Source organism: Lepidochelys olivacea, assembly GCF_965140295.1.
Source record: "Lepidochelys olivacea isolate rLepOli2 genome assembly, chromosome: 1".
NCBI classification, from domain to species: Eukaryota; Metazoa; Chordata; order Testudines; family Cheloniidae; genus Lepidochelys; species Lepidochelys olivacea.
This window is the reverse complement of record NC_140411.1, coordinates 302,482,870-302,501,304: the sequence shown is the minus strand read 5'-3', so window position 1 is coordinate 302,501,304 and position 18,435 is coordinate 302,482,870. Positions and strand designations below refer to the sequence as shown.

Genomic DNA, 18,435 nt, shown 5'->3' with positions numbered 1-18,435 from the left:
TGTTTAATATTTTTGGATGTTTTCTACATTTGCAAATTTATTGATTTTCAATTACAACACAGAACACAAAGTGTACAGTACTCATTTTATATTTCTGATTACAAATAATTGTACTCTAAAATACAAAAGAAATAGTATTTTTCAATTAATCTAATCTAAGTACTGTAGTGCAATCTCTTTATCATGAAAGTTGAATTTACAAATATAGAATTATGTACCAAAATAACCCACATTCCAAAACAAAACAATGTAAAACTTTAGAGCCTACAAGTTTGCTCAGTCCTACTTCTTGTTCAGCCAATTGCTAAGAGAAACAATTTTGTTTAAATTAATGGGAGATAATGCTGCCCATCTTAATTACAGTAAAAAGAAAAGGAGTACTTGTGGCACCTTAGAGACTAACCAATTTATTTGAGCATGAGCTTTCGTGAGCTACAGCTCACTTCATCGGATGCATGCTCAAATAAATTGGTTAGTCTCTAAGGTGCCACAAGTACTCCTTTTCTTTTTGCGAATACAGACTAACACGGCTGTTACTCTGAAACCTTAATTACAGTGTCACCTGAAAGTGAGAACAGGTGTTCACATTGCACTGTTTTAGTTGGTGTTGCAAGATATTTATGTTCCAGATGCGCTAAAGATTCATATGTCTCTTTATGCTTTGGCCATTGTTTTAGAACACATGCTTATTTGCTGATGAGGCTCATTAAAAAAAAGGTGTTAATTAAATTTGTGGCTGAACTCCTTGGGGGAGAATTGTATGTTTCCTGCTCTGTTTTACCTGCATTCTGCCATATATTTAATGTTAGAAGTCTCAGATGGTGGCCCAGCACACGTTCGTGCAAATTTGACAAAATGCAAAGAAGGTACCAATGTGAGATTTCTAAAGATAGCTACAGCAGTCAACCCAAGGTTTAAGAATCTGAAGTGCCTTCCAAAATCTGAGAGGGATGAGGTGTGGAGCATGCTTTCAGAAGTCTTAAAAGAGCAACACTCTGATGCAGAAACTACAGATCCTGAACCACCAAAAAAGAAAATCAACTTTCTGCAGATGGCATCTGCTTCAGATTATGAAAATGAACATGTGTCGATCTGCACTGCTTTGGATTGTTATCAAGCAGAACCCGGCATCAGCATGGATGTATGTCCTCTAGAATGGTGGTTGAAGTGTCAAGGAACATATGAATCTTTACTGCATCTGGCATGTAAATATCTTGCAACATAGGCTACAAGAGTGCAATTCAAACACCTGTTCTCACTTTCAGGTGACAGTGTAAACGAGAATCAGGCAGCATTAACTTTTGCAAATGTAAACAAACTTGTTTGTCTGAGCGATTGGCTGAACAAGAAGTAGGACTGAGTGGACTTGTAGGCTCTGAAGTTTTACATTGTTTTGTTTTTGAGTGCAGTTAAACCCTACATTTGTAAGTAGTACTTTCATGATAAAGAGATTGTGCTACAATACTTGTATGAGGTGAATAGAGAAATACTGTTTCTTTTGTTTACCATTTTTACAGCACAAAAGTTTGTAATAACTAATTTAAAGTGAGCACTGTACACTTTGTATTCTGCGTTGTAATTGTAATCAATATATTTGAAAATAGAAAAACATTCAAAAATATTTAATTTCAGTTGGTATTCTATTGTTTAACAACGCGATTAATTGAGATTAATTTTTTTGTTAATCATGTGAGTTAACTGTGATTGATTGACAGCTCTACTTCCTAGTTTTTTAATCAAGATGTCATGTGATACCAACTCAAATGCCTTACAGAAACCTAAGTATATTATATCAACACTATTACATTTATCAACCAAACTTGTAATCTCTTAAATTAGTTTGACAGGATCTATTTTCCATAAACCCATGTTGATTTGCATCAATTGTATTTCCCGGGTTAACTCTTATTAATCCAGTTCTGTATCAGCCACTTTGCTATCATTCCTGGGATCAGTGTCAGACTGACAGGCCTATTAGCTAATTTTTAAATATTGCCAAAACATTTGGCTTTCTTCCAGTCTTCTGAAACTTCCCCAGTGTTGGAAGACTTATTGAAAATCAACTTTAATGATCCACCGAGCTCCTCAGCCAGGTCTTTTAAACTTTTGGACACAAGTTATGCAGACCTGCTGATTTTAAAATGTCTGACTTAATTAATAGCTGCTGTTTAACATCTTCCTGATATACTAGTGGAATGGTAAGAGATATCGTATGGTATGACTACATCATCTCTTCTCTTCCCCCCAATACCAAACAGAAATATTTATTGAACATTTGTGTCTTTTCTGCATTGTTCCTGTAAATTGTTCTACCATTTCCATGTAGTAAGGGACCAATACCATTTTTAGGGTTCTTTTTGTTCCTAATATACTTTAAAAACTCCTTATTGTCCTTAACTCTGCTGGCCATAGATTTCTGTTTGAGTCCCTACTCTAGCCCTCTTGTGCCCAACGAGATTGGTCTGTTCTACTTAGGTCAGGCCATCCAACCTCTAGTTCTAAGGCTGTGGTCTCAGCACACCAACAGCCTAATTTGTTGTCAAGTTTTGCGGGCGTCAGAGGAGGATAATGAGTTCATCCTGCAGATGTTTTTGCTGAGTCCCCCCAAAGCATGAGGGACAACATGGGAGAAAGCTCGTAAGCCCTTGTTTGAAAATTTAACAAGCAGGCTTTGTGGGGCCAATCAGAGGTGGGAGTTGACCATTCAATAATGAATAAGAGGTGATAGGTAGGACGGGGATGGACCATGAAAAGCCTTGAAAGGGAAGGCAAGGGACGGCATGTTTGATACAATAGACAAGATGAGCCAGTAGAGGGATGCAAAGAGAAGGAGTGACATGGTCAAAGTAATGGGCTAGGAGAATGATCTTTGAAACAGCATTCTGAATGGATCTGAGCAGAGCAAGATTGCATTTGTAAGACTTGAAATGATAAGAGTTTGGACAAGAAGTCTAGCTATATGGATGGATAGGAAAGGCCATATCTTAGAGGTCTTATAAAAGACTTAGACTTAGCCTGGATATGAGGACCTAGAGACAGGTTGGAGTTGAAGATGATACCCAGGTTATGGGCCTGAATGACAGGCAATATAGTGGTGATGTCTACTCTGACTGAGAGAGAAGGTAGTGGAGTGAGATTGGGAGGAAGATTCAGAGCCCTGTTGAGCTTGCTCTGATGGCTAGACATCTATGAGGAGATGTCAGAGAGACTGAGATCTTAGGATAGAAGAAAAGATAATTTAGAGTAGAGAAAGTTATTCCTAAAACTATTTTTTAGGCAAAATGAACATCGAGCTACCAAAAGGAAGCCTGAACTGGCTTGAAGATACTAAAGTTGGAATCTTTGGACAAAAGATACATTTATGGGCATTACCAACAAATGTTCACATGACTGATAGTAGCAGTCTGAGAGTGATCTGAAGATAGTGACTGATCTTTGAATGTAGAAAGAAACATGAGACAGAAAAGATTTTATATCCTTATTAGAATAAAAAATAAAATAGGAAAAAAATTAAACTTAGCTTATCATTTTGAATATTGAGTAATATAATTACACGATACGTGTGCAGTTGTACATGAAAAGTAGTAGTGGTGATAATGGATCTCTAGTAAAACACTAGACCTCCCAACCCCCCAAAATCTGCTTTTTCAGTTATCCCCCACCCCAAAAAATGTTTTGTAATGTAAATCCAATAGCACTGAAGTCCTTTTAGTATTAATACAATGTCAGCAATAAAACAACTTGTTAGCCACTGAGGTTACCCTATGAAAATGAGTTAACGAAACACAAAATACATTTCTTCAGATTTCAAAAACAAATGGTAAGGTGTAATTTTAGGTACGCTCTTACATGAAAAGTGAAATTGTTCATGTTCAACAAACATTTAAATGTTAGTCTTTCCTTTGACTTTAATTGGAACTGCATTCTGTCCCAAAGCACCAAAATATTGTCTTATGCCTAATAGACTATTCAGAGTTTGATTGCTCTTGACACAAGACTCACAATACCAGAAGAGAAAAGATGCAGGAAAATCTGAAATTGTGTAGAGAGAGGCAAAAGAGCAATCAAAATGGTGACACAGTTTTTATGGGAAAATATCATGTTGGGTCAATATTATATTGGCATAAGATGAAGAATTCCAGTAAGTCAATGGACTTGCAACTGCTTAGGCCAAAAATACATTGGTTCAATTGATTCTAGGAAAGTTTAAATAATCCATTAACATTAGTCAACTGTTATAGGAAGGATTGTTGAAACTTTTTAGTAATTGATAAGGGCAGCTATAGAGCTTCATTGTAAGCATGGGAGAAAGGTTGAGGATACTAAATTTACCTAATTTTATCTATAAGAGGATAGCTGTTTCTGAAGGAGATCCCTCTCGCTGCATATTGGCAGAATATGAATTATTCTTTTAACATGAGGAATACTTTATTTTAGTCATTGGATGGGATTTGCACAGAGACAGACAGCAAAGGCTTATTGCCCCCAGCTCCTCAGTTTAATGTTTTTGTGAAATGTTAAAATGTTTGTCTGAATTTTGCTCAGTAATGTATAGGGTCTAGTTTTCCCAGTATCATGCAAACTTCCCCCATTACTCTCCTGATGACACCTCATACCTAATCCACAACATTCCGTTTATTTCAGTCTTGACTCTCTCCAAACCTGGCACTACTAATTGAGTTTAAATCAGTTCTGTTCTGGAATTAGCCTTGAATAGAAACTTGGGCAAATTTCAGTGTAAAATGTTATTAAGGCTGAATAAGAGTCAAGAGACAGTGCTTCCTTTCTTATGGTAAGGCTGGCTCAGATGCTTCCCAATTCAGATGGTGGACAGCATAGTTTGTTTGAGACACTGAGGTGATGAGGAAGCCCAGATCAATTGTGGTCCCTCCCCATAGCAGCGATCACTTTTTCTCTCATTGTCTTTAATTGTAGACCATATTGTCCTCCCCTTGGTCCTTCTGACTTTTCTTTCTTTGCCATCTCCTTCTCTGTTATGACATAAAGAAGTGAATACAGGAGCAGTGAGCAACTGTGAATCTGAGCTATGTGCAATCTCTTTAGGCAGGATACCTACATTCTTCACTTTTTATATAATTTTGCCATTCTTAATGAAAGTGGCAAATAGTTTCATTAGACTTAACGCATTAGATCAATAGCATATGCAAAAGAGCTTTTGTAGAAAGGTGTTTAACATTCCTGAGTACATTAGTCCACTTGATATTTTAGAAGGAAAAAATGATATTTTTGGAAGAAGAAAACTTCTCAGAAATCATTTTGTTGCCAAAATGTTTTTATGGAGAATGGGAGTTGGCTGTAAATCCTGTATGCCCACTTACTCTAGAGGCAATGCATTCATCTTAATGTTATGACAACAGTACAAAATAACTGGAATTAAAACAAAACTTATTAGTTGTATTCCATGAGACTATGGACTTTTAACTGTGGAGACTGGGCTTTATTAGTAAAATTGACATAATAAACAATAAAATATAATGCATGTTACAATCTATTGCTCTGTTTGACTTCTAGTTCAGCTTTAAGTTGAATATTTTTTCCAGCTAACTTGTCTTCCGGAAAATAATAAATTTATTCTGTTTGTTCTGGAGTAACTCTATGGTGGTTCAGTGACATAGATAACTATATACTAGGAAGCAGATGAGATCACCTGACTTGTTTTCATTTGAGTATCTTCAGGATGTTAAGACAAATGTCTAAAAGTGACAGGGTTGTGCTTTAGTCACCACCATACACAGCTACAACATCAGAAACTAATGTGAAATGATTTAATAGGCCTGTTTTCATTTTGTGTTTATATGTGCTTATGTCCTCCAGTTTTTTTTTAAGCGTTTAACGATGAACAGCTTACGTAAGTTATGCTTTCCTATAAATTGTTAAACGTATGTTGGATTAAATCCTGGCCCCATAATGACAAAACACCCATTCGTTTTGATTGCTATGGCCAGGATTTCACCCACTGTTTCTAAGATGAGATTTTGCTTAGGTTACAGTATTTAGCATGGTAAGCTGGTGGGTTGATCCATCCGCTGTGAAAGGTAAAATCATGTTCCAGGCAACTGCTTTACCCAGAGCTATTCTTGATTATTTATAGAGCTGACCAGAGGTGACAATTCCAAACTCGCAGCAACTTTTGAAGTTTCAGACTTTGGTTTTATTTCATTCCAATGTGAAACAAAAACATTCCAATGCTAGAATGTCCGATGCTAGAATGTCCATTTTTTGGATCAAAACCTGAGCTTTTCTGTTTGGAAAGGGAGGTATGTGCATGTGGGACTAGCCTGGGATATGGGACATCCAGGTTCAAGTCCTTGCCCTGCCTGATTCAGAGCACAGGTTTTTTCATCCTAGGTTACTCTGAGTCAGGTGGAGCAGGGATGTGATTATAGGTCTCTCACATCCAAAACCAGTGCTTTAGCCATCAGGCTATAGATGTGGGAGATTTAATACAACACCTCGCTCCATCAGTGTTTCCTGTGAACTAATTTTCTTTTTTATTTCATTGGTGGTGACTAAAACCATGATCAAGTTTGCAGAGATTTGCTAGATCTCTGTTACAAGAGCTTAGCAGAGGGGCTTTTCAGTCTTGGGAATCAAACCCCCAAAATTTCAGTTGCATTCTGGCAGTAAAATAGGTGCATATTATTGACTCAGGAATAGTTTAGGTAATGCTGTAAGGGCACTGGCAACAACACTCCAGAGCCCAAAGACAGATGTTTGATCTTTCAAGCCTACCTCATCCTCAAAGATTGCATGTTTTCTCTTGTGCTTAATTCTCAAGTGCTTAATTAAGTTAGCATAAACGTGAAGTTATTTAAAATTTGTCTTTACTATGCAACTTTATTCTCAGTAGAATGTATTCTAATAATAAAAACATCCAGAGTGCCATATATAATCTTCCAAACATTTCACTCCCCCTTCTTTTTTCACCCCCAACTCCAAATGCCCCAAACCCACTATCTAGAGAGATGGAAATATCTATTATAATGTATATAACTATTAGGTGTACTTTAGTTTACCTGTATGGCTGCATAGAGTTAAATCAAAGGAGGCTGTCAGGCCTTGTCTACACTACAAAACTTTGTAATGTAGACAAGGCCTCAGGGGTGAATCAGCAGGAAATGAAACAATGGCAAAGAAAAATGAACTATCACAGAGAATGTCAAGGGTTCTTGGGGAAACAATGGGGGTAGATATTGATTGGAGAATACAGTGAGGCTGGTTTGATTTACACCAGCAGCCTGTGCGCCCCCTCCACCCCCCCCCCCAAACAAGCTGTTACAGTGACCAGAGATTACTGGGGCACTCTGACCGTGCTTGCTTTTCTGTAGCTATGCTCCGCTACTAATGTAGGGAAGAAGATGTATGACTGACCGTAGCAGCTCTGCGCCACCCAAGTACGTCCCTTACCTGACCACAGGAGGATTTGCCCTACAAATACATTATAGATTACCTTTGTTACAGAGGGGTTTGCATTTGTTCATTATCTACTGCAGGGGCTCTCAACCTTTCCAGACTACTGTACCCCTTTCAGGAGTCTGATTTGTCTTGCACACCCCAAGTTTCACCTCACTTAAACTACTTGCTTACAAAATCAGACATAAAAATACAAAAGTGTCACAGCTCGCTATTACTGGAAAAATTATTACTTATTTTTACCATATAATTATAAACTAAATCCATTGGAATATAAATATTGTACTTACATTTCAGCGTATAGTATATAGAGCATTATAAACAAGTCATTGTCTGTAAGAAATTTTAATTTGTACTGATTCTGCTAGAGTGCTTTTGATGTAGCCTGTTGTAAAACTAGGCAAATACTAGATGAGTTGATGTACCCCTTGGAAGACCTCTGTGTATTCCTAGGGGTACACGTACCCCTGGTTGAGAACCACTTACCTACTGTGTATAAAGAGGGACTTATTCATGCAGTGTCTGTCCCCTGGTGACACCCAAAGGCACAGAGACTGAGAAGGCTTTCTGATTTCTCAAGGTCACATGAAACTGAAGGTAATCATTCCTCATCTAATTTGTCTCAGCCAAGTCTCTCTCTCTGGCACTCACAGCTAGCCCTAAAAAAGCAGATTCCTCTTGCTTTGTGGGCAGGTGGTTAGAATACCATACAGAGCTCATTTTTGACTGTCAAGATTGAAATTACTTCTCAGCCAAGGGATAGGTATAAGAGCATCTGTTAACTATTAAATCATCTGAGAGAGGTAAAAACATTATGCTGGATTAGAAATGTATCCTTGATTTGCAGTGATTCCATAATAATTTCTTAAGCAAATTAATTTCAAAAATATTCTGTGATGCTAAAAAATACCAAAACTTCTGTAGATCCACTGATCCTAAATGGGATTAGTGTCCTCAACATAACAAGTTACTTTTTTTTTTTTTTTTTTTGGTATTTACATGTTTTAGGAAAGGTGAGGCTAAAATCTTGAAAACTGTAATAGTGAGAGGTTTGATAATATGTGGGCAGTAGTAGCATATGTTTCCACTATAGATCTGCCAGCGATCTGAATCTCTCCCTTATCTCGTCTATTCCTGCACTAAGAACTTACATCAGCATACCTACGTCTCTCAGGGGTGTAAAAAATCCACACCCTTGAGACATACCTATACTAACCTAACTCCCGCTGTAGACAGCACTACAATGGAAGAAATTCTTTCACTGACCTAGCTACCATGCCACAGAGATGTGGATTAACTACAGCAACGGGAGAACCCCTCCTGTTGCTACAGTGAGTGTCTACGCTGAAGCACTGTAGCAGTGGTTCTCAACCCACGGGACACTTGCGGCCCAATCAGCACACAACTGTGGCCCATGTGACATCCTCAGGGCCATACAGCTAGTATATATATATTGTGTAGATGCTCTGCTGCGATAGCATTTGAGGTATAGACTTTATATGACTCCCATCACATCTCTAAGTACCTCCATCTGAGCACAGTAGTATCTGCATTCTATGTTATTCCCATGTTGTGTCTCTGAGATGCCCAAGGGACTGAGATGTTGGGAAAATAATTTTTCTTTACTTCTGTTTCAAGACGTAAGGCTTCAGAAATTAAGAGTATTGTTTGTAAAGAGTGATGTTCTTCCATCCAAAATAAGTCTAATTGTAACCCCATGAAAGTTAGTAAAAGATTACTAAATTAAAAAATACTGAATTAGCAATTATTTAAGCAAGTTGTATTCCTAAGAATTCATTGAGACATAATATAAACTTTCCATTAAATGCTTTGTATCCGAGAGCTCACAAAGCGCGGAAGATTTCAGGGAAATGTTGTTAATTGTAGCAATATTAATTCTTAACTAAGGAAGAGGACCAACCACTTGCATCATTTGCAAAAGTCAGAATGAAAGCTCATTCAATGGACTTTTTGTAATACAAGTCAAGTACAGAGGAAAAAAAATTACTACTAAATATAATAGTTCCTCAAGTGCTTTATATCTTAATTACTTGAGGGGTTTTCTTTGTTTGTTTGTTTTTGAGAGACAGAGCTATTGCTTACAGTCTTCCATTTTTTAGAGTCAGTTTCTATCATAATCATCCACTTTTTATTTGTATGCTATTGAATCTAGAAGCTGCATTGCACTTTCCTGCAGAAGTTTGCTGGAAAAATGTGCTTGACTCTGCACCTTCTTTTTCTGCTTGGAAATGCTGTTGTAAGTTAGTGACTCTGCCCAGGGTGATTATATGAAAAGACAAATGGGGAATTGTTTTCTTTCACTATATCTGCCCAAAACACTTAGCTAGTGAAATGTATGAATGGTGTTTTGATGTACTTGGAGAGAGAGCCTCATCAACCATCTAATGCAAGCGGTCTCCTCACTGTTACTTATTACCAAAGGGGTATTAAATTTCCATGAAGTTCTTGTGAGAAAGCAGCAGAGTCAACAATGAATTGACTAATTTTAATTATGGGAAATGTGCTAGACTTAAGGAGGTGGTGGCGGTGGTGGCGATGCAGGGGACAGGGGAGAAATAAGCCTACAAATCGTTTTTGCTCTTCTTAAGAAATCTGAAACACTTCTTCACAAAAGTCATTAAAAACTAACAGCTGTCAGTAACTAAATGTGGGTTTCTGAACTCTGTAGCCCAGCTTGCTTGCAGGAATGATTTATTGATTTGCTGCACAGTAATTCAACAATGAAATTATCTTGAAAATTAAAAACAGCATTAAGTAATGGATCCAGTTTACACTAGCATGAGTTTACTGTTATAACTTGCTATTAATGCACATAATGAAAGATATAAATAACCTTTATTACAGACTTTGAGTTTGCAAACAGTCAAAACCACTTGGGAGGTTAAAAAAGGAACATTACAACAAGACTGAGGTTTGCCCTGTCTATGAATAGAAACAGAAGACTGTTTGAGTAAACACCGGGGAGGGAGAAGTCCTTTTGAATCCTTTCACTGTGGCAGCATCTTCAGGAGCGAGGCGATCCATGAAAAATTGGATCCTGTTTCCTGTGAAGTCAGCTAGCTTGGCAGCAGACTGAAACTTTGGCGGCGGGGTGAGAGGCAACCTACCATATTAGATAGGAAACTAACTGTTAAATTCACATTTTATTATTTTATTTGGTATTGTAAACATTTGCTTCCATGACACTCTTGTTTCTAGTTGAGTCTGTATTCTTTCTTAAACCAACTTTTTGTTCTATGATAAATGCTCACAAGTGCTGTGTGTTATACAGGAGTGTTGGTTTAAGGTAAAACTAGTAAACTGAGGTACACTGCTCCTTTGGGAGCAGAGGATTTGGGAGTTCTGTGAGTAGCCAATGTCAGGAACTGGATATTACAGAGGAATGATTTAAGACTGGGTTGTACCTACTGTGAACCTTCCAGGCAAAGATAGGGCTGGAATAGTCTAGAGGAGAGTGCTTAAGTGGCTGAAAGGCTGGTGGTGATAGGGAGTTGACACCCAGTCAGCAAAAGGCAAGATTCCCTCATGCTGGAGGCTGGGAGTAACAAGGGGACCTCAGTCCTGGGTACCCAAGAACCATGACATCATTATCCTCATTTAATTTATTTATTTTTTGCTTCTCAATATGAGAATTTTGCAGATTATTTCCTTTTAATGACTACAATGTCCATAATCCTCTTACATACAGTAACAAAGATTTTTTCTGTCTTATTTTAGGGGCAGAAATACTTATGCACTGAATATTGTTAAAAGTAAAAAGAAAGACCAACTATAACTCCTATCATCTGTAACAGCTTCCATAGGTGCAGACTCCGTGGGTGCTCTGGGGCTGGAGCACCCATGGGGAAAAAATGGTGGGTGCAGAGCACCCACTGACAGCCCCCCGTCAGCACCTCCCCCTCCCCCGAGTGCCTCCTGCCTGCCAGCAGGCCCCACTGATCGGCACCTCCCACTCCCTCCCCATGCCTCCTCTCCACCGCAGTCAGCTGTTTCACGTGCAGGAGGCTGGGAGCGGGACGAGGAGCAAGGACATGGCATGCTCGGGGGAGGGGGCAGGAAGTGGTGGGGGTGGAGCGGGGGCGGAAAGAGGTGGGGCGGGAGTGTTGAATTGAGGGAAGGGGTGGCATGGGGGCGGGGCCTGGGGCAGAGCTGGGGGTCAAGCACCCACCGGCACAATGAAAAGTCGGTGCCTGTGACAACTTTCCTTTTGCACTAGGCCCCTGCAGTCTCTGATTGCACTCCTGTACCTATAGAAGCCCCACTGAGGTAGGTGGAGCTCTGTGCAGGTGTAAGATCCACCCATACAGATCAGATTGCATTTCTGTGTTAATAGATTTGGAAAAGCTGTTTCTCCTCCCACTCAAGGTGTGCTAGTCATAATAAAAGAGGATATTCTTGGGGATTTTGTGGTGGCTTCTTGAAGACATTTTGATTAAAAAAACTAGAATGATATAAAATGGCACACATTAAGTGGGTTAAAAGCTGGCTAACTGATAGGTCTCAAAATGTAACTGTAATTGGGAAACTTCATTGAGCAGGTGAATTTCCAGTGGGCATTCGCAGGGATTGCATCTTGGTCTTATGCTATTTAACACTTGTATCAGTGATCAGGAAAACAACATACAATCATAAAAAACATAAAGTTTGCAGATGACACCCAAATTGAGGGAGTGGTAAATAATGAAGAGGGCAGGTCTCTGATTCAGAGAAATCTGGATCACTTGGTAAACTGGGCAAAAGCAAACAATATGTGTTTTAATATAGCATAATGTAAATGTATAATCTTAGGAACAAAGAATGTAGGTTATACCTAAGGATGGAAGACTCTATCCTGGAAAGCAGCAAATTTGAAAAAGATTTGGGGGTTGTGGTGGATAATCAGCAGAACATGAGCTTCCAGTGTGATGCAGCAGCCAAAAGTCCTAATGTGATCCTTGGATGCATAAATGGGAATCTTGAGGAGGAGTAGAGAGATTATTTTACCTTTTGTATTTGGGTCTGGTGTGACCACTGCTGAAACAGTGTCCAGTTCTGGTGCGCACAATTCAGGAAGAGAAGAGCCACGAGGGTGATTAAAGAATTATAAAACATTCCTTATAGCAATAAACTGAAGGAGCTCAACCTGTTTAGTTTAACAAAGAGGTTAAGGGCTGACTTGATTATCATCTTTAAGTAACTACATGGGGAACAAATATTTAATAATGGGCTCTTCAGTGTAGCAGAAAAAAGTATACTATGATCCAACAGCTGGAAGTTGAAGCTAGACAAATTGAGACTGGCAATACAGTGTAAATTTTTAACTGAGCGCGTATCCACAACGGCCCCTTCTGACCTGGAATCTATGAACTACAAATGAAGTCTTTGAGTGCCACAACCCACCCACCGCCCCCATCCCCCCGAGTATTTGTGTGAAGTTTTCCTTCCATTCTGGTGACACACTCTCTCTCATGAAAATAATTTGGGGAAATGTAGGAGGAAGAATGGGAAGGAAATAAAGAGGAGCACTTCTGTAAAAGTGAGCTGCGCTGGAAGAGGTCCTTGAGTAGAGGATGTTGCTTTGACTGGAGTTGGGAAAATATTGAATAGTTTGGTTTGTTGCTTCATGCTCTTTTGTGTTCTTTCTATGAACGTATGAACAATCAAATTTTATTAGCAAAAATTTTCATATGGGAGTTAGTATGATAGGGCCAAGAATTTGGGCTACAATGACGTCAAGAATAGTAGTACCTTTGTCTTGTTCGTTATTTCCGTTACGTCATTCACTACATACTCACCAGCCTATGTACTGAATGAAGCAGAGAGTCTGTGGCAATCATAATATGTGATTATATTATTAATGACCATATTGCACTGCATACAGACAAGAGGGTAGAGTTAAAATATTACTACAGGCTTTATCAAGTCCCTAAGCTCTCCAGGTAAAATTCACCCATGTGCAGAGGGCCAGCCCAAAATCTGTAGAATACTTTAGTCTCTTACCTTCAAAACAGAATTTAAGTGGGAATTAAGTGATGTCTAGCTATGTCCATAACAGTAGTGGAATAGAAAGTAGGTATTAAATAATTTTGACAAGTAGACCACTTCTCTGGGCTTTCATTTTGAAATACTTTATTAAAACGTGTTCTTGTATAGTATTCTATAAAAGTATTATTGAAACAGAGCAGGGGAGCTGCTTAAAGCATTTAACTTATTTCCTAAGAGAATTCTTAATAGCATGAAAACATCTCTGTTGTTATCTCAAATATGTTTTGATAAGTACAACCTTATAGCTTCAAGGAAGTTTAGCTGTGTCACATTTATAAAACATTATAAGTCATGGGTAGAATTGCAAAATGCCACAGTGTTTTACATCTTGCAGAATTTGGGGCTGTATTCCTTAAAAGGTATATATATTTACCAACCCAAGACATTTTTTGGATCTGTTAAATTATCTGATTCATTAACTGAATTTTGGAAACTAATCTTTAATCAGGCCAGTTTCTGATTATGTGTGTCTCTGAGTCCATTTTCAAAGAAGTGGGTTCTTACCTTGTCAGCTGAACTGCAGAAGGAACTTCCACTGAAAAAATAGTTCTCCTGGCGTCATTCTTTTAGTTGCCCACAAAGCTATTTTAAAGTGGGATTGTTGGGGTTTGCAATTTGTAAAATAAATAATTAGTGCTGATCATTACTTCCTACTTGCTTCCAAGCTAAAACCTGCCTAGAGTTATGTATCTATTTTCAGTGTATCTCTTGTCACATCGTAGGTAGCTGGAAATGTGGATTAAAATTAGATGAAAAATGCATTGTGGCTTGATGAATCAATAGTTATTGAAATACAAATTGAAGTTAATTGCCCAATTCACTTTTTTGGTCAAGAGATAGAATCTGAGCATAAAAGAACCTTTAATTTATATATTTATAGACTATTTTCCAGGACACTGTAGTATCTCAGAACATCACAAACAGTAACTATCCTCATAACATCCCTGCAAAATAGAGATGTATGATTGTCCCCACTTTACCTATTGGAAACTGAGGTCACAAAAGAAATTAAGTTACTTGTCCAAGGTCGCAGAGGAAAGTCTGTGTAAAAGCCAGGAATACTCTTCAGATCTCCTTAGCCTTAACCAGATCCAGTGCATTGACTAGAATAAACAACCTTTCTCCCCAAAATAAAATTATTGATCTAAGACCAGAAGTAAGCATGAATACAGTCTTTACCATCATGCTCTATTACACCTCTAGTAGAGTTAACATTGTATTGAAATGTATAGCATACATGTCTGATAGGGTCTGAACATTTTAGGTTTGTTTTATACCAGCTACATGTAAACCTGAAAAATGACATTCTAGGTCATTTGTGCCCAACTTTTGCACACAGGACAACTTGCTAGAAGCCTAAGGACTGCAGATAATTTCATAGAATCATAGAGATATAGGGCTGGAAGAGACCTTGAGAGGTCATCTAGTCCAGCTTCCAGGGCTGAGGCAATTTAAAGCTACCTAGACCATCCCTGACAGGTGTTTGTCCAACCTATATTTAAAAACCTCCAGTATCCGGGATTCCACAACCTCCCTTCAAAGCCTGTTCCTGGGGTGAACTGCCCTTATACAGTGGAACTCTGTTTATCTAATCTAATTGGGACTAGGGCCAGATCAGATAATGGAAAATTCAGATATTCAGGAGACTGGGGAAAGATCTTTCCCATCTCCAGCTGTCAGCCCTGGGCGGCAGGGCTCAGGCCATCTGGGGCTGACAGCTCAAGCCCCACATGGCCAGTTCATTTAATATGGAGGCTCAGATAAACTGGGTTGTACTGTAGTTAGAAAGTTTTTCCTAATATATAACCTAAATCTCCCTTACTGCAGATTAAGCCAATTATTGCTTGTCCTACTTCCAGTGCACATGGACAACAATTGATCACAATCCTCTTTGTAACAGTCTGTAACGTATTTGAAAACTGTTTGCCCCTTCCTCCCCCACAATCCATTTTCTTTTCTCAGTACTAAACATGCTTAGTTTTTTAAATCTGTCCTCATCAGTCAGGTTTTCAAAACTTTTTATCATTTTGATTGCTCTTCTCTAGACTCTTTGCAGTATTTTTTTTAGCAAAGTCTGATGCCCAAAACTGGACACACTTCTCCAGCTCAGGTCTCACCAGTGCCAAATAGTGTGGGACAACTACCTCCTCTTCAGTTTTGATTCTGTCCCTATAGTCCCTATTAACATGACTTCACATTTTTTCCTATGGTATGTCAAACCTATCTTCTCCATTACTTCTTTTACTTGGTTTGTACATTTTTGTAGTCCGTTGGCTTCTTCATTGATAAGAGTGATGACGTCAGCAAAGTCTAGATCCGTTAGCCAGGAACTGTTCCATTTTAGGCCGTATGTATCACTGTCACATTGTTTTAATCCATAGTTGATGACTAGCATAAACAAAAAAGGAGACAGGACAGACCCCTGTCTTGATGCTGAATGGCTGCTCCCTCCTTCACCTCAAACCCCTCGTCCGCAGCCCTAACCCAGAGCCCGCACCCCCAGCTGGAACCCCCACCCCCACCCCCTATCCTCCTACCACAGCCCAGTGAAAGTGAGTGAGGGTGGGGGAGAGCGAGCCAGCAAGGGAAGGGGAATATAGTGGGTGGGGGCAGGGCCTCAGGGAAGGGGTGGGGCTAGGGTGTTTGGTTTTGTGCAATTAGAAAGTTGGCAAGCTTATGTGTGGTACTGGGCAGGTTGGAATTGTGAAAGATGTTGAAAATTGATGTTAAATTCCATGAATGAAATGTAACAGTTTTTTGTATTCAGGATCTTGGGTTTGTGTTCTTCTCCAAAATTGACACATCTAGTAACATGGTGCTTCCTAGTCTCATTCTGGGGCACTGGTTCAGTACTGACTTGCAGCAAAGAGTGACCCTTCTTGAACCCCATGTATCACTTTCTGCAGCACTTGGGCTTCCCCTGAAGGACTGCCCAACTCAATCCTGTTTAGCTTATGAAATTTGAGGAGATCATAACCCAAGATCACATGACTGCAGGAGTCTAAATGCTAAATCTGCAGCCAGCGCAGAGCTGTCTGGTTATTTTTGCTAAATAAGATGGTGCAAACATTGCACTGCACATAGGAAATTTGTCTTAAAATACCTTCATATTTAAGTACAACATATGATCACCTGAATTTTACTGGAGTGAAAATGTGATGCTTCAAAGAGTTCATACTAATGATTATGGAAAAGGTCGATTACCTGCTTAGTCATTCAGTAACGTACATGTCTTTTGTTTCTTGCTGTGTTAAGTATTTGCAAAAAGAAAACGTGTTTATTAAAGAAGGACCTAATACTGGAAACACTAGCACATGTGTTCTCATGTGGTAGGCATACTGAAGTCAATGGTACTACTCACAAGCAGTAAAATTCTGCATGCATTTAGCTCCGTTTGAAGGATCAGGCCACAAGGTAATAAATAACAGGAATTTCTTAACAAAAATGTTTTATGTTTATTTATTTGTTTTGACCTGTGTGTATATATATATATGTACACTGCTAATTGTTGTTGCATCTGTCTTTTAGAACCATCGGGTACAAAAACAAGTATGTGAAAATTCCTCATGGCCATATATGGGTGGAAGGTGATCACCACGGGCACAGCTTTGACAGTAATGCTTTTGGCCCGGTAAGTCACATTCACTATGTATCATTTTATGTTTGCAGTTGGAGAGCAAATCATATCTGATGCGTTACTCAGATAAGTATTCATTTCCAGTATTAGCAGTCATGATTTTAGAGAGAATCCATGTGCCTTGAAATGTTTCTTCTAATCAAGATGGAGGGACAGATCTTGCTCCATTCTCTTTGCACTACCTAAGTGGCACAAATAACAGAGATTGTCTTTAACTCCCCTACAAGAAGCAGAGGGAAGAACTGAGGGGCGAGGGAGCAGTTTTGAGGGATGGGGGCAGCTGACAGATGGTCCCTTAGGATCTGTTGCCAGCTGATGCAACTTCAAGTTTTTCCCTCCCAGTAGTTCTCTCCTGATTTGGAGCCAGTGAGCTATAACGATACTCAGCAAATGTTAACTGATAAATCAATATGTTGAAGAAAGTATGAAGTAATGGGCACTTTGTCTGTCTAATCAATTCTCAATGTAAGAGGGAAAAAACTCACCCTAAATGGCGAGTGTCTCCAGTTGCATACAAGTATTTACAAAACAAAAGCTAAAAACTCAGATTTAGAGTGCTAAAATGACATGACCTGGATACACTTGGTCTCTATGGAAAGACGGGATGTCCTTTTCAGGGTTTCAGTTTTCTGGCTTTTTTTTTTTAATTGCTCACTTTGTCTGACATACAGAAATTTAGGCTCATCTTCTCTGCATTCTGCCCTGGAGATATTAATCATTTTTCTCATGTTATACATGCAGTTTTGTTTACCTCTTTACTTAGAAATGATTCTATTCTAAAATGATAAAACGACTGGTTGTCATGGGAAATTCATGCCAGATTCTGTGACCCTTACTCAAATTCTGTTAGCACTTTACATCTGAAGTAGGGCCATTTAATTTAATTAGACTATCGTGGAGTAGATACTGCTCAATTTAAGTGAGGGTGGCAGAGTTTGGCCTCTGATAATCTACCTCCAATAACGTGACATGAAGAGGAAAGCGTGAGAGTATCTAAGATTCAAAGACCTCCTACCTGGCTGGACCAGTGGGATGCTATTGCCCTAATCTCTTTCACCTCCCTTGTAGTTTGTCTCACTATCTGCTTCAAGGGCCACATCACTAATGATTTTTTTTTTATTCTCCCTTTCTGCTCTGTCAGTTTTTTGACAGTAAATTTTAGAGTTCCCCTTTTTTTTCTTCTTCTGGCCACTAGACTTTTTTTTTTCCCACTTGACCCATGCATATCTCTCCCTCTCTGTATTGTTACTGGTTGTCTTTTTATCCACAGTCTCTCTCACAATCCCATCAATACCCACAATCCCATCCTCACCATTTTC

General features: G+C 38.9%; 1 protein-coding gene across 6 annotated transcripts in view; it reads left to right on the top strand.

Annotated features, from left to right (window-relative positions):
- Positions 1–18,435, top strand: part of IMMP2L (inner mitochondrial membrane peptidase subunit 2) — an 844,357-nt gene that overhangs the window by 683,135 nt on the left and 142,787 nt on the right. For all 6 annotated transcript variants that reach the window (XM_084646927.1, XM_084646924.1, XM_084646926.1 and 3 more), the window contains one exon: positions 17,008–17,110. In XM_084646927.1, the coding sequence (XP_084503053.1) occupies positions 17,008–17,110 (103 nt within the window). The remainder of the gene's footprint in view (positions 1–17,007; positions 17,111–18,435) is intronic.